The sequence below is a fragment of the Microcebus murinus genome, chromosome 6 (assembly GCF_040939455.1).
Source record: "Microcebus murinus isolate Inina chromosome 6, M.murinus_Inina_mat1.0, whole genome shotgun sequence".
NCBI lineage: Eukaryota > Metazoa > Chordata > Mammalia > Primates > Cheirogaleidae > Microcebus > Microcebus murinus.
Genome location: NC_134109.1, coordinates 73,128,248 through 73,145,612, shown reverse-complemented (window position 1 = coordinate 73,145,612; position 17,365 = coordinate 73,128,248). Strand labels below are relative to the sequence as shown.

At 39.0% G+C, this 17,365-nt stretch overlaps 1 protein-coding gene across 3 annotated transcripts in view; it reads right to left on the bottom strand.

The window, feature by feature from the left end:
• Window positions 1-17,252, bottom strand: part of SLC12A6 (solute carrier family 12 member 6) — a 96,432-nt gene extending 79,180 nt beyond the window's left edge. Inside the window, exon 1 of one of the 3 annotated variants that reach the window (XM_076004223.1) lies at window positions 15,624-17,252. In XM_076004223.1, coding sequence (XP_075860338.1) covers window positions 15,624-15,894 — 271 coding nt within the window. In that variant the 5' untranslated portion in view covers window positions 15,895-17,252. Of the gene's footprint in view, window positions 1-146; window positions 3,397-15,623 lie in introns of those variants that run through there. The other 2 variants (XM_076004222.1, XM_076004224.1) reach the window with 2 other exon arrangements.
• Window positions 17,253-17,365: the final 113 nt, after the last annotated feature.

Below are 17,365 nucleotides of genomic sequence, written 5' to 3'. Positions count from 1 at the left end.
ATATACAGAGAAATGAAGCAATTGATTGAAAAACACATCAGCCACAACACTGCTCTTCATCCAGAAGACATTTTTAATTTTGATATTTTAATTACCATTATTCTCACGAAAAACTTTATAGGTTATAAAAGCTCCCGAGTACTTACCTGGTTCATCTGAATCCTGAATCCGGGCTTTTATTTCTGCTAAACTAGGCTCTTGGGAGACTGAAGCTGATGCCCCCTCCTCTGGGTCCTCTACCTTAGTCACAGTGAAGTGTGGCATTGTTACGGTTAGAAATACTTTGCTCTTGTGTTTAAACTTCCTTCCAAACTGTTTTCCCTGCCTACCTCTCTTCCTTGCTGTCCGCCTTTCAGACTCTGATCACTACCTGCTGGAGACAGAGGCTGGGAATCCGGGAAGTACTTTAAGCTCACGTGACCTACAGCCCCGAGGGAGTGGGTGCTCAGAGACACGCCTTCCACAGTGTTTATCATTCACTTAAAAGGATTAAGCACTCCACCCTTGCTTATTGTTATTAACCTGACGAACCCCAAGGACTGTTCAGGCTGCTTTCCCAGAGCTGCTACAAGCTGGAGACTGGGCAGAATTCCCAGTGAACTGAAGCCCACTGTGTGCTTCCCCATTTATGTTTCCTTCACTGAAGTTACCGCCATCCCTATGTGCATGTCATGATCTCAACCTCTGCCCTCATATTTCACACAAGCAAGACTAGGGAACAGTTAACTTAGAAAATGAAAGATATACTATTAGTAAGCCTCTGTTGTTGCTTTATTTCAAAGCATGTGAAAAAAAGTCATACAAATCAGTAAAAGTTTTTTCTTATCTCTCAGGTGGGAACATTCAACAACTATTTAATGAACACCTACATGTTTTATACACGCATAGTTTTAGACATTATAGTGTATACCAAGACATCCAAGAAGAGAAATTAACTTTCCCAAAAGTATAAATTCATTTAAAAGAACAAAATATTTTTAAAGGAAAGACTTCAGAATATTTTATATTATACAGAGAGGCTAAATGTCTTGTTTCAAAGGAAAAAAAATCCATCCTGGAAAACATTTAGGGGGATTAAAAAAAAAAAAAAGGAAATCCTTCTAATTAAGAAGTGTGTGGTTCCTTTTAGCACACAGTTAAAATAACATACTTAGTTCTTAGTATATTTTATAACTGCTTACATCAAATTCTCAGTTTCTGGCTTTAACTATACAGTATGAGTATACAGTATGAGTATTCAATAAACTGAGCCCTGTGTTAGTTCAGTATGAGTATACAGTATGAGTATTCAATAAACTGAGCCCTGTGTTAGTTCATTAATTTCCTTTTTTTTAACTCAGGCACTCACTCACTCTCCAATTTCCATGTTGATGATGTAATATAAGGCCTTTGTTGTTAAGAATGCCTAACAGAAAAGGCTGGGGAATGGGTAAAGCTAAGGTGTATGAGTGATGTGCATCAGGAGTGATTAGATAAAGAAGGTGGGATATAAGAAATAGCTATTTAGGGCCGGGCATGGTGGCTCATGCCTGTAATCCCAGCACTCTGGGAGGCCGAGGCGGGCGGATTGCTCGAGGTCAGGAGTTCGAAACCAGCCTGAAGAGCGAGACCCCGTCTCTACTATAAATAGAAAGAAATTACTTGGCCAACTAATATATATATAGAAAGAATCAGCCGGGCATGGTGGCGCATGTCTGTAGTCCCAGCTACTCGGGAGGCTGAGGCAAGAGGATTGCTTGAGCCCAGGAGTCTGAGGTTGCTGTGAGCTAGGCTGACGCCATGGCACTCACTCTAGCCTGGGCAACAAAGTGAGACTCTGTCTCAAGAAAGAAAGAAATAGCTATTTAAAGTACAATACACTCTTCACAATGAGGTACCACTACACACTCACCAAGATGGCGAAAATCAATAAAACCAACACCACCAAATTTGGTGAGAATGTAGAACAAAAAGAACTTTCATATACTGTTGGTGTAAATTAGTACTACCATTGTGGAAAAGGTTCTGGCATTTTCCCTATAATCTGGCAATTCCACTCCTAGGTATTTATCTCTAAAAATGAAATTCCTATATATTCCTATAGAAGGACTTGTACAAAAATGTTCATAATTTATTCCCAACATCCCTAAACTGGAAACACCCCAGGTGCACATGCACAAGAGAATGAATAAACAAAGTGTGATACAGTCATACAAAGGATTACTATTCAGCAATAAAAAGGAATGAACTACTGATATATTCAACAACAGGGAGAATCTCAAAAACATTATGCTAGGATAAAGAAGCTTTAAACAAAAGAGTACATAACATGAGAATCCACTGTTACAAAGTTTAAGAACAGGTAAAACTTTTATCTATGGTGGAAAAAAATCAGCACAATGTAGCCTCTGGGGGTATAGAGGTGGAGATTAGCTGGGACCAGGCATGAGAATTGCCTGGAGTGATGTTAATATACTACATCCTGATAGAACCCTAAAGGGTTCCACAGGTACATACATTTGTCAAAACTCAAACAAGGTTCACATTTCATTATATGAAAAGTTTACCTCAAAATGAGGAAATCTGAAAATACTGAATACTAATTAAAAATACGCATTTTGAAGTATTTGGGAGAAGTGAATTGATGTCTACAATTTACCACAAAATGCATATAACAGAATAGATGGAAGATGCATAAAAGACCAAGTATAATAAATGTTAATGATAGAATGTGGGTGGTGGGTGTACAGGTGTTCACTATAAAAGTCTTTTAACTTTATGGTGGAAAATTTTCATAATAAAATGCTCAAAAAATACAATGAACTGACACCATTATAAAAATGAATAGGCAAGTCACAGGCTGGAAGAAAATATTCACAAAACATATACCTGAAAAATACATAAAAATCCCCTACAACTCAATAATAAAACAATAAACAACTCAATATAAAACAGGCAAACAATTTAAACAGACAATTGACAGAGGAAGATATACAAATAGCTAAAAGCACTTGAAAAAGTGCTCGACATCATTGGTCATTAGGGAAATGCAAATTAAAATAACAATTTAAAAGATTGTTGGCAAATTCTCAGGTGGTTTGTGGTCAAAAAAAAAAGAAAAAAAAAAAAAGATTGTTGGCAAAGATGGTAGGCAAATAGTGGTAGGAGTAGAAAATGTCACAATCACTTTAGAAAGACATCACTTTAGAAGGAGTTCTGGTAATTCTTACCCAAGAGAAATAAAAGCATAAGTTCACAAAAAATTCAAACATATATATATATATACACCAGCTTTATTCATAAGAGGCCAAACAGGAAACAACCTAGGTATACATTAATAGATTAAACACTCAACATGGATGAATCTCAAAAATATTAAGCATAAACTCTGGGAGGCCAAGGTGGGCGGACTGCTCGAGGTCAGGAGTTCAAAACCAGCCTGAGCAAGAGCAAGACCCCGTCTCTACTATCCATAGAAATTAATTGGCCAACTAATATATATAGAAAAAATTAGCCAGGCATGGTGGGACATGCCTGTAGTCCCCAGCTATTCGGGAGGCTGAGGCAGTAGGATCGCTTAAGCCCAGGAGTTTGAGGTTGCTGTGAGCTAGGCTGATGCCACGGCACTCACTCTAGCTTGGGCAACAAAGCGAGACTCTGTCTCAAGAAAAAAAAATACTATGCATTATAAATTATATATAACACATTAATTATATGCATACTGAAATGTTTAGGGGTGAAGCTTACTGATGTCTGCAACTTACTTGGAAATGATTCAAAAATAGACCGATTAATAGAGGAATAAATATGGGATAAAACAAATATTGCAAAATGTTAATTTTAGCATCTAGGGGATAAGGATACACTTGTTCACTATACAATTCTTTCAAATTTTCTGTATGTTTAAAACTTTTTGTAATAAAATGTTGGAAAAAATACAATGAAATGAAGTTCACTGAAACCTAAAGATCTCTGGATCTGAGTATAAAGAAAATCACTTAAGGGTCAAATTCTGTTTCACATATAATTTAGGGAGGTGCATAAATGCTTTACTTGTACTTTGATTTTAGAGTCTTGAAAGTTGTTTGAAATGAGAGTCATCATACAGGTATAAAATATCTATATTTTTATAGTTTTAAAAAATTCATGGCTGCTGGGTATGGTGGCTCAAACCTATAATCCTAAAACTCTGGGAGGCTGAGGCAGGAGGGTTGTTTGAGCTCAGGAGTTTGAGACCAGCCTGAGCAAGAGTGAGACCCCATCTCCACTAAAAAAAAAGAAAATACATATATATATATATATACACACACACATATATATATATAAAGAAATTAGCTGGACAACTAAAAAAAAAATATATATATATATATATATATAAAATTGGCCAGGTGCAGTGGCTCACACCTGTAATCCTAGCACTCTGGGAGGCCATGGTGGGAGGAGCGCTCAAGGTCAGGAGTTCGAGACCAGCCTGAGCAAGAGTGAGACCCCCATCTCTAATAAAAATAGAAAGAAATTAATTGGCCAAGTAATACATACAGAAAAAATTAGCTGGGCATGGTGGCACATGCCTGTAGTCCCAGCTACTCGGGAGGCTGAGGCAGGAGGATTGCTTGAGTCCAGGAGTTTGAGGTTGCAGTGAGCTATGATGACACCACTACACTCTAGCCAGGGCAACAGAGTGAGACTCTGTCTCCAAAAAAAAAAAAAAAATCTGTACCCCCATAATATGCTGGGAAAAAAAAAAAAAGATGTGGTCTCACTCTAGCCCAAGCTAGCGTGTAGTGGCTCAATCATAGCTCACTGCAGCCTCAAACTCCTGAGCTCAAGCAATCCTCCTACCTCAGTTTCCTGAGCAGCTGGGACTACAGGTACGTGCCACCATGCCCCATGCCTGGCTTATTTCTCCTATTTTTTTTTTTTTTTTTTAGAGATAGAGCCTCACTATGTTACCCAGGTTGGTCTGAACTCCTAGCCTCAAGCAATCCTTAGCTTTACCCTCTCAAGGTGCTAAGATTACAGGTGTGAACCCCTGTGCCCAGCTCTCAACTTCTGAACTTATCTCCTCACAGACATGTAATAACAACTCATAGCTAGCACTATTTGCATATTACACTCTGAACAGTTCTGCGTTAGAAGAGAATGTTGTAAACATCTTACAAGAGATCGAGCAGTTCACTACCTTAAATTTAGAGTTACTGCTATGGCTGGAGCCTGAAAGGTAAACTCTCATTCTTAAATAAAAGAGATATATACTCATTTATTTATCATATTCAGCAAACCCTTTATCCCTCTGCTACTGAGACAGTAAATATTAGCTAAAAATATCAAAATGATCACAGATTTTAAATTTTCCCTTACTACATATACAATTATATTAAGAATTAAATGAATGAATCAATTACTTTGGTAAAGACCAACTATCATGGAATGGTAAGGACTTACTACTTAAAATGTCCAAATCTCAGAATTAGACGAAATTCAATCTCAAAATTAAATGAAATTGTCTATGAAAATGGATTTTTATGAAATGATATCAGTGGTGAATATACAATGAACTCAGGGACTAAAAACTAAAAGATAATAAATATGTAAAAGACATTATTTCCTGATGGATTCATAATATTACACTATAAGAAGGGCAAAGAGTTTTTCAACGGAAAGCATCAGGAAAATCTCATACTTTATCAAGGCTGAAAAAATCATTCATTTACTCAATCATATTTGAGTGCCTACTATGTGTCAGGAAATAGGAATGAAATGGAGAGCAAGAAACTATTCCTGCCCTCAAGGACCTCACAGTTTTGTTATCCAATTAACTGTAGAATCAGAGGCAATATAAAACTAGGACTGTAAGTACAATTCTCCATAAGCAAAGAACGAACCTTAAGAACACAACAATCCATCACCTTGACCAGCTACTTTTTGGGGGACCTAAAGCTGTGAATCTTCACTAGCAGAGAGGATGCAGATGAATAGTTGATGGCTAGCTAATCTGATAGCTACTTCGGCCATTTTGGCTGCTGACTCAAATATTGATACTTAAGGAGGTCCTCAGCTTCCACTGTTTACCTCTTTCACCATATCACAACTCTTTATAAAAGGCTGCCATCTCTTTCATTAGTCTAATGTCATTGCAGCCTAGGTAGGATAGGGCCCAAGAAGCACCAACCAAAGAGGCAGTACTGGCAGCTATGAGCATGGACTACTTGGTAATTCACCCAGGGTTTCATTTCTGATGTATGCCATTTCATTCTTCTATTATGAAATACTTACTAGATTAAAAATGGCCTTCTAGTCAACATAAAAACTGTGTATAAAAAATAAACCTAACATTAAGCAACATATTGTCAAAACTAAGGACATATTTCTAAAAATGCAAGTAAAGGAAAATGAAAACCACAATCCAAAACAAAATTTCCCTGTTAATTTAATTTTTACCTCAGAGAACAAATGTTTTTATAAGTCACTGCTTTTCTTTCCTCCCCTGAAACAAAACTCCATTTTAAAATAGATCTATTGAGACTTGGATCAAAATATGCATCTTGGCCGGGCGTGGTGGCTCACGCCTGTAATCCTAGCACTCTGGGAGGCTGAGACAGGCGGATTGCTTGAGGTCAGGAGTTCGAAACCAGCCTGAGCAAGAGCGAGACCCCTTCTCTACTATCAATAGAAAGAAATTAATTGGCCAACTAATATATATATATAGAAAAAAAAATTAACCAGGCATGGTGGCACATGCCTGTAGTCCCAGCTACTCGGAAGGCTAAGGCAGCAGGATTGCTTGAGCCCAGGAGTTTGAGATTGCTGTGAGCTAGGCCAACACCACAGCACTCACTCTAGCCTGAGCAACAAAATGAGACTCTGTCTCAAATAAAAAGAGGCCGAGGCAGGTGGATTGCTCAAGGTCAGGAGTTCGAAACCAGCCTAGCCCGAGCAAGAGCAAGAACACGTCTATTATAAATAGAAAGAAATTAATTGGCCAACTAATATATAGAGAAAAAATTAGCATGGTGGTGCATGCCTGTAGTCCCAGCTACTTGGGAGGCTGAGGCAGCAGGATTGCTTGAGCCCAGGAGTTTGAGGTTGCTGTGAGCTAGGCTGACGCCATGGCAGTCACTCTAGCCTGGGCAACAAAGTGAGACTCTGTCTCAAAAAAAAAAAAAAAAATGCATCTTCATTAACTTAGGACAGATGGACTAATGGAACTAAATCAATAACTGTTGATGTAACTCAATACTACTATGCTGCCCTAGGCATTTGCACATAACTTGCGTAAAAGACAATGAAATACACATCGTTATGTCAGATTTTCTTTTAGAAACACAGAATCTAAGTTATTGAGAGATCATGCCATTTTATTACCTTTTTTTAAAAACCATTTCCTTTCATGCTCCCAGTGCCAGCCAAAATAATTGCAACAATGTCCACAGAACATAAAAACTGCATTTCTTTTATGCTTTCTCTAATCTGCTATATAACTGCAACTTAATAAATGTTTCAATAGGGCTAACCTCTATTAGTATATCAGAGAAGGTACAGTGTAATGATAAAAATACTGGTTTTAGGATAACACATGCCTAGGTTCAAATCACTATTCTTCAATTCATTACTAGTATAACCTTGATCAGGTTACTTATCAGCTGCAGTTTTCTCCCAGATATGAAAAATTTTATCTTAGCATAAAGGAAAATGACTATTTTTAAATGAAAAAATATCAAAATGAATAACTTTTAAGGAGAAGAAAGATCCTTATCTAACAGTCGGGGAAGAATATTTTTTATCAATTCTTAAAATTTTATTTGCAATACAGTACACTGTTACAATAGAAAAAAATAAATCAACAGAGCATAATCTTTTGCATGCATTTTAGGATGTAAATTAGCCAGTTGTGAAAATAAGTATCATTTCTGGCTGTAAAATAAAAGTTTAAATATGATAAATGCAAATGTTCTCAAAATAGAATAAAGGTAAATTTCAGTTGGATTCAATTTCTCATAGCTCCTCAAAGTGAAAATGTACATGTATACAAAAGAGTTTTTAACTTCACACATACTCTATAAATATATACAACTATTATGTACCCATAATAATTAAAAATAAAACATTTTAATAAGTTTTTAACTTATTAGTGTTTTGTGTTTTTTTTAACTAGCAAAAAAAAAAAAATAGCTTTACCCCAAAGTAATAACAGACCCATCTGGTAAAATGGGGGAAATTCAGGTACCACTCTGCCCAAAATTAAAATTATTTACTAAATGGTTATGACTGTAAACAGATAAATACTATCAATTGAATTTTTTGCATGGATTTCTCAAAGCCACTAGAAATATAAACAAGGATTAGCAGTGCAGTAATAAAAAAGGCAAATCAAAAGCTGCCACTGGTTAATTTAGCTAGGAAACTGGAGACTCAAACCCAGCTCTGAGCTAAAATAACAGAAAATTAAAAAAAAAAAAGACTAAAATTAGGATTAAGACCTAAACATACTTGTCATTTCCTAATAATATGGCTTTTGTTTTTTATTTCTGCACTTTTCTTTCTTTCTTTTTTTTTTTTTTTTCTGAGACAGAGTCTCACTTTGTTGCCCAGGCTAGAGGGAGTGCCGTGGCGTCAGCCTAGCTCACAGCAACCTCAATCTCCTGGGCTCAAGTGCTCTTACTGCCTCAGCCTCCTGAGTAGCTGGGACTACAGGCATGCGCCACCATGCCCGGCTAATTTTGTATATATATTTTTAGTTGGTCAATTAATTTCTTTCTATTTTTAGAAAGGGGTCTTGCTCAGGCTGGTTTCGAACTCCTGACCTCGAGCAATCCACCTGCCTCAGCCTCCCAGAGTGCTAGGCATTAGCCACCGCGCCTGGCCTATTTCTGCACTTTTCAACTACAAAAACTGCAATTTTGGCTTGGTGAGGTGGCTCAAGTCTGTAATCCCAGTACTTTGTGAGGCCAAGGTGAAAGACTTACCTGGCCAATATAGCAAGGGCCCATCTCTACAAAAAATAAAATTATCCAGGCATGGTGGCATGCACCTGTAGTCCTACCTACTTGGGAGGCTGAGGTGGAAGGATGGCATGAGTCCAGGAGTTCAAGGCTGCAGTGTGCTATAGCCCACTACAGCACTTTCAAGCGCCTGGGTGACACAGTGAGAACCTGTCTCTAAAAAACAAACAAGCAAGCAAAAACTCTGCAATTTTAAGGAGAAAAAAACTACAGCCATTACATTTTTTTTCAATTAAGACATCCAAAGATAACTCAAAATTTCAGGTTTTGTGTAGCCTTCAGATTGATTTATTTACATTATTGAATTGATCCTGAAATTTTGTTAACTGTAAGTTTCACCAATGATTTAACAGTAACTTAAAAATTATTTAAAAGTAAAATGCACCTGAGTATCAGAAATGTTAAAATAGGCAAATATACACACCTAGAACTGAGCAACTATGGTAATAATATTTCCTATTAAGCATTTATTGCACTTTTGCAGTTAAGGCAAGATGCTCTATGTGTGTGAATATATTTCTTTTAACATTCTGGCCAGGCGCGGTGGCTCATGCCTGTAATCCTAGCACTCTGGGAGGCCGAGGTGGGCGGATTGCTCGAGGTCAGGAGTTCGAAACCATCCTGAGCAAGAGTGAGACCCCCGTCTCTACTATAAATAGAAAGAAATTAATTGGCCAACTAATATATATAGAAAAAATTAGCCAGGCATGGTGGCACATGCCTGTAGTCCCAGCTACTTGGGAGGCTGAGGCAGGAGGATTGCTTGAGCCCAGGAGTTTGAGGTTGCTGTGAGCTAGGCTGACACCATGGCACTCACTCTAAACTGGGCAACAAAGCGAAACTCTATCTCTAACATAATATAACATAAAACATAACATAACATAACATACATAACATAACATAAAATAACATTCTGCAATTTTGTGCTCATACCTTCAAATGTAACTGTTGAGATTCTACAAAATACACCAAAGCACTAATCGCAGGGTTTTAATAGAGAGTATTTTCTTGTTTTTCCATTCACTTGTAAAACTTACAAAACTTCATTAAAATAATACATTGTTTTAACATTCACAAAACATGAATAATTTGCTTTCATGTAATTAAATGCTTTCATAATTCCTACCATATAGCTATCAAAACTTTTATACCTACTGCAAAGAAACACATATCACTAAAAACTTAATATAATTTGCATTATTCTGAATCAACAAACTCACCAGGTGCAGTTGTGGAGATTATGCACAAAGGTATCAGGCCAAAAGGGAAAGGAGAGGGAGCTGAAATCCAGCTTGCCCTTCTCCAGTGAAGTCATGAACTTAGAACCATAATGGCTCAGCGCACAAAGGGGCGCCTTTTTAGAATTTACACAAAATTCTTGGTAGTCCAGAAGTATATATTAGACACAAGAGGCAAAAGACGAAATAGCCATGATCCAAAAACTTACAGCATAATATTGTCCTCAGGCCGGGCGCAGTGGCTCATGCCTGTAATCCTAGCACTCTGGGAGGCCGAGGCGGGTGGATTGCTCGAGGTCAGGAGTTCGAAACCAGCCTGAGCAAGAGCCAGACCCGTCTCTACTATAAATACAAAGAAATTAATTGGCCAACTAATATATAGAGAAAAAATTAGCCAGGCATGGTGGCGCATGCTTGTAGTCGCAGCTACTCGGGAGGCTGAGGCAGAAGGATCACTTGAGCCCAGCAGTTTGAGGTTGCTGTGAGCTAGACTGACACCACGGCACTCACTCTAGCCTGAGCAACAAAGCAAGACTCTGTCTCAAAAAATATATATATATATCGTCCTCGTAGGTCATCCTAAGTTGCCTTAACTATCACCATTAGAATATTTCCCTTATTCTAACAGCCTTCAGATGGGAAAGCATGACTTTCATAAGGTTCCCAGGTTTCCAAGAGTGCCTTCCTTTTTTTGTTTCCTTACATTCCAGTAAAGGTAATATCAAAATTTATGAAAATCTGGAATCAAAAAACATGCCACTCAGAGGAAAAGAATTTGGGGTCACAGTGGAAAGAGTTAGTGAGGACATAAGAAGAGACAATCAAAGACAAGAAGTTGAGGCAATCACTGTACTTACTAGTTATTGATACTTATTTATTTGAGACAGGGTCTAGGTCCATGGCCTAGGCTGAATTCCTGGGCTCAAGCGATCCTCCTGGCTCAGCCTCCAGAGTAGCAAGGACTATAGGCGGGGGCCATTATGCCTGGCTAATTTTTTAAAAATTTTTTTTGCAGAGATGGGGTCTCACTATGTACCCAGACTGTCTCAAACTCCTGGGTTCAAGCGATCCTCCCACCTTGCTCGGCCTCACAAAGTGCTGGGATTACAGGCATAAGCCACCATGACTGGCCCAATATGTATCTTTACAGATAAAAGCTTTTTTTACATTACCACAATGTCATAAATATATCTAAGCAAATTAATAATTTCTTAATGTTATTTAATACCAGGTATATGTTCAAATTTCTCCCAACTATCTCAAAAGTCTTTTATAGTTACTTTGTTCATATTAGGATCCAAACCAAGTTCACCCAATGTATGACTGATATGCCTCCTCAAAGTTGATACATATCTCCTTGACTCAACTGGCTTTTACTTCTACTCCACTTTAAAAGCCCGCTTCCAAGGCTACGCACATTCACTAGACCACATCATATGGGAAATGTGCCATCTCTGAAACCATTCAACTGTCTGACCAGTCTTTAATCCTTCTACATCTTTCACCATATTTTACCTCATCAAGTCTTCCAGTGCTTCAGTTCATCATTTTCCTTTGTTGTATTTTTGCATATTTCTATAGTTACCCTTATACAAAATTTTGTTTGCTTTCTCTATTAGATCATAACTTTCTTTAGAACAGATAATGGCTTCTCAGTCCTGAATCTTTAACACCCAGCACAGGGCCTGACCTTTAATAAGTGCTCATAATAATGTCTGGTGAAGGAATGGATAAAGCTCTCTGGTTATTTTCACCACTATACCATGAGCTCTCAAAGGCAGAAACTATAGGTTACTTATATATTTCCTACAATTCATACTACAGTGCCTCATACATATTAGAGTCTCAGGGAGTATTTTTTTAATTATAAAAGGTTGACGTATATTAGGGTCCACATAAGTCATATAAAAGCATGTTCCTTGCTATTTCTGGTATTATTATTTTAAAAACAATTTGAATTAACTAAATGGCTATTAAGCAAATACAGAAAATATTCATCATGGCAGAGGCAAAATAATGTAAGAAAGAGCACTGTATAGAAGTCAGGAGGCCTGAGCTTCCATCTTGGCTTTGCCACTCACTATGTGATCCATAAATAACCATCTCTATATAAGCCTTAGTTTCCTCATTTATTAAAATGATGTTTGGGCCGGGCGCGGTGGCTCACGCCTGTAATCCTAGCACTCTGGAAGGCCGAGGCGGGTGGATTGCTCAAGGTCAGGAGTTCGAAACCAGCCTGTGCAAGAGCAAGACCCCATCTCTACTAAAAATAGAGACAAATTAATTGGCCAACTAATATATATAGAAAAAATCAGCCAGGCATGGTGGGGCATGCCTGTAGTCCCAGCTATTCAGGAGGCTGAGGCAGCAGGATTGCTTGAGCCCATGAGTTTGAGGTTGCTGTGAGCTAGGCTGACACCATGGCAGTCACTCTAGCCTGGGCAACAAAGTGAGACTCTGTCTCAAAAAAAAAAAAAAAAAAAAAAAAAACACAAAATGATGTTTGACCAGAATTAGATTCTAGAGATCATCAGCTCTAATATGCTATGCCTCTTAAAAAAACAACTCACAAAGCTATTATAAAAGCGATACATTCTAAATATAAAAAATTGTACATGCCCTTCTGAATTTTCAGTAAAAGAAAATTCCCACTCTGCATGCTATTTTCATAACTCACTTGCCAGAGGTATCCACTCTACACAGTTGCTTGTGTATTTTTAAGGCATTCTTCATGCATAACCTAATACAGTGCTAAGATTCTTGATTTTAACCAATGGATAATCCTATAAATTCAAATAGAGCCTTGCCAAAATGAAAGAAAAACTCCTTTGATAGCAGAAAGATAAGTATCTACTCAGAAAGCCAAGAGTAGAAAATATTAAAACACAGATAGAAACAAGTATTTAAAACTTCATGTGCCGCCCCTTGTTTGTGTGATAGAATATGAGTAAAAGGCAAATGACAAGAAAAGAAACTTCAGGTGGGAAGTTTCTCTCCAGGAGGAAATGTTGGAGGAACTGTGAGGAAAGGAGAATCATTCTAAAATCACATTACCATATAAAATCACAACCAAAGAAAGATGTAGAAAGGGCAAAAAAAGTTAAGAGTTGTAAATATTAAAATATTAAACATAATTTTGAAATATACTATGAACTTAAGGATAGAGTCAATTGTAGAAGAGGAAGTAGTTGTTTTTCCATACTAAAGCCAGCCTAAAAAGAAATGTCATTAGGTCCTTGACTTTCTTGACAGTTTCTTTTGAAAATCTACATCTAACTCTAACAAGGGTGTCCACATACTATGAAGCCAAAGGTAATATGTTTCTAACCAATTTCCTTTAATGGTGGGGAAAATATATAACATGATGACAGTTATTATAAGAATTTTTAAAAATATAGACAGAATAAGAGAAAAAGTAGGTCACTAGGAAAGCAGGAAGCTGGCTCCACAGAATAGGGGAAAGTGCTCTTTAATGGCTGTGCTATTAATTTCCCTTTCATCTAGGTACCAGAGAGTATTTAAACATTAAGGAATGTGTTATAAGAAAGCCAAACTTTAACTTCTGTACCCACATAAACAACATAGATTTTACCTAGACAATGTGCCTAGTTTTACCCCTACAGTGTAAAACTATACCACTCTAGACTGTAAAGAATGCTTAAAGGTAAAATAATAAGAGCAACCTGGGCAAGGATACTGTTCTGCAAGTGTAATACATTACTGAAATAAGTCCACATTTTAAAAGAGTAAAAATACAACTCTATAACATGTAAGTCACAAGTCTAACAACACTTAACTCTAACTTAACCTAATGACAATTACAATACGAAAAACATTAATAGGTATAGTTTTTTCCTGATATTTTTACAAACTAAATACAGCATAATAGATAAAAACTAAAACTATAATTAGAATTTGGAGGAAGAGGAAATTATAAGTTATTTTTTATTTCAAACTATAATTTTAACACAGTTTACGTAACAGTGTAAAATTTGTTAAGAAATTGAAAACACTTAAGTGTGGGAACCAATCTGTAATATCTACACAAAAGAACTTTTGATTACTCAAGGATGAGCGAATTCAAAGACTATAAACTTTACTAAATCTACCTTGTTTCTAGACATTAAAAACACAAACTGAATTAAGGAACTAAAATCATTCTGGTTTCCTGAACCCTTCAGGTTAGGAGGAACAATATTTCCTGACACCGGAAAATGATAAGCAAGTCTCGCTTTCACAAGTCAGTGACTGAGACTATGGTTTTCAAACTTAGGTAGAATATCATTTTAACAGTCTTTAAGATTCTTAAGGGAAATTTTTATTACTAAAAGATTACATTAGTTAGAACATAACATAAACTAAATATATAAAGCAATACAGAAATTTTCAAACTTTTTTATTTCAGAGTCCAAAAAATGTTATGACCTCCCCATTTTCTCTCTACTCTCTCTTCCAAGCCAACTGACACAAACTGCTTTAGGAAGCTAAAGATCTGCAGTGGTGACTATGGGCCAGGAGTGGCTTGTGTACTACATGCTGACTACAAACACTCAGTACTCAAGACTTTGCATCTCAAGATCAGAGTGAATAAATGATGTGGGAATTGAGCCCTAAAAACCTCTTTAGAACTCCTCCATTTGACAGAATGGCACGTTAGACCTGCCTGTCATCATCCTGAGTGAGCTTTGCTACTTGAGCCCACTGTCTCTATAAAAATATAAATTTCAAAGAATTCTGCAAAACACACATGAAGTCTTCAGTGGAAAGCTACTAAGATACAATCAATGACTACTTTTAACTGGCCTTAAAAGAAGACTGAAATAGCCAAAGCCAGTTAGAGAACACACAACCAACCAAATTTTAAAATGTAGGATTCTCTGTGCTGAAAAACCATTACATCCTTTGATATTCACCAGTAACCAAAAGACTCATTTCAATTCCAAGATGGCTCACTATTAAATTGGAACTAAATGATCAACACTCACGTGTACATATGGTAGTAAAATTCAATGGAAATCAAGCAGGTGGGAGAAGGGAGGAGGGGATGGATAAATTCACACCTAACAGGTACAATGCACACTATCTGGGTGATGGACACACTTATAACTTTGACTCAAACTGTTCATGTAACCAAAATGTTTGCACCCCTGTAATATTCTGAAATTTAAAAAATAAAGAAAGCAATTCTAAGGAGGCAAAAATAAGGAAGTCAACATACACTTTCCCACAATACCAAATGACTACTGCAAAAACCAACTATACTAACCATCATGCCAAAGGGTTCCCAAGCAGAGGTGCCTTGGTTCCTAATGATTATTGTAAAATGGGAAAACCATCTCCCAGTAGATGGTCATCCTGCATAAACCAGTAATGAAAGTATTCTATTGTCTGTGTGTCTACTTACCCTCGGTAACATCCTGGGGATTAGAAGTCCGGTCACTGGGTGGATCCAGTGCAACAGTTGCCAGTGAAGTGGTGGCCCCAGACATTTCACTCATGGGCTCACTACGGCTTGTTTCAGGCACACTTTCCCGAGAGCTAAATCTTACTCGAGAACTAGATCGAGAGCTGAGGTCCGGGCTGGTGTCTGACAAACCTGGAATGTCATCGATCTTTGTTGGTGTCACCATGAATCGAACTGAAGCCATCTTGGTGGTGGTTTCTGGAGGATGCATTTTTCTTTTTAAGGACAAAGAAAAAATGGGAAACCTCGCAAAATCTTCCTCCTACGCTAGCTACTTTTGTTGTAAAAATAAAAGATAACTTAAAAAAAAAAACAACCCTCAATTACCTTGATTCACACCACACAAAAAGCCCCAAATAAGAACTCTACTCAGAATTCAAGCCGGCTATCCTAAAAAGTGCACTAGCAATAGCTGACAAATATTTTTTAAGTGGGGGAAAAAACAAGACAAAACGATGCCGATCATGTGTAACTTCTTTCCTTCAGAACGGAGAGCTACCTAACTATCTCCCCTGGTCCAGGGTGGAGGGCTCAGTGCCATGGTCTCAGAACAGCTGGTAAAGCCTCCCTCCCTCAACCCCCAGGTTCCTGCTGAGGTAGTCAGTCCTTTATCTGGTGAGCGTCCCACGATTCTAGTTGAGCAAAGTGCGTGCAGCCCACCCTTATCAGGTGAATATAGCGTGGATCAGATTGCAAAAAGGTGTAAACCCGGCCACCTGTTGTGTATCAGGTGAATACCTCACAGGTCTGGCTGGGAGGAGGTGTGTGTAGAGCCACCCGATGTTTTTGAGGTCGATAATCCACTTGGGTCTGGTGGGAAAGGTGCGCATGCATAACGGGAAAAATAACCCACACTACTAGACGGAGGGGAATGAGGAGAGAAGGGCGAGCAGAGAAGGATGCAGAGGCAGAGCGGATTCCTGCCTCCGAGAGGTCTGCGGGGGTGGCCGCCTGCTTTTCTCCTGGCAGAAAGGTCCCTGGGATCTGGGAGAAGGAGGCTAGCAGATCAAGACACCTCAAACTGCAGGTCAGGGTCGTGGCAGGTCGTTGCTAGTCCACTGAGCCCCTGGTAGGTTCGCTAGGTTTCTCCTGCGTGGGACAGGACGGGCCACCCCTTTGCCGGGAGACGCTTCCTCCCCTACCCCGGCCCCGGCGCAGGTCAGCCCCTCGCCGTTCTTCCTTCGGATCTCAGCAGAAGAGGAGACGGCCACGCCGGCTGGCCCTGGCTGGGCAGGAGGAGCAGCGGGATGAAGGGAGGAGGAGGTCGCAGGTGCGGGATCCCGGCGCCAGCTGATGCGGTGCGCGCGCAGCTGTTGTTTACTAGCCGGTAACTGTTTCCGAGCCGCGGCGCGCGCAGGACTCGGGCTGCCGCGGCGGGCGCCCCCTGCCCGGCCAGACGCCAGAGCAGCCGTTACGTGACCTCGCCGCCCCCAGCCCCGGGCCCGGCGGGCTGTGCCCGCGCCGCCGCAGCCCCTCTTTTCCCTCCCCGCTCGTTCCTCATTCGAGGTTAACCTTCCGAAGAGAAGCCTGAAGGAGCAGTGGGAGGGCGGCACTGTCCCGCGGGCGCCCTAGAGCCCCGCCCAACCTCTGCAGCCCGCGGTGACAGAGCGCAGTGCGCCTGCGCTCGCCGGGAGCCACAGCGGGCGAGGGGCGGAGCCGAATTGAGGTGCCAGAGGCACGAT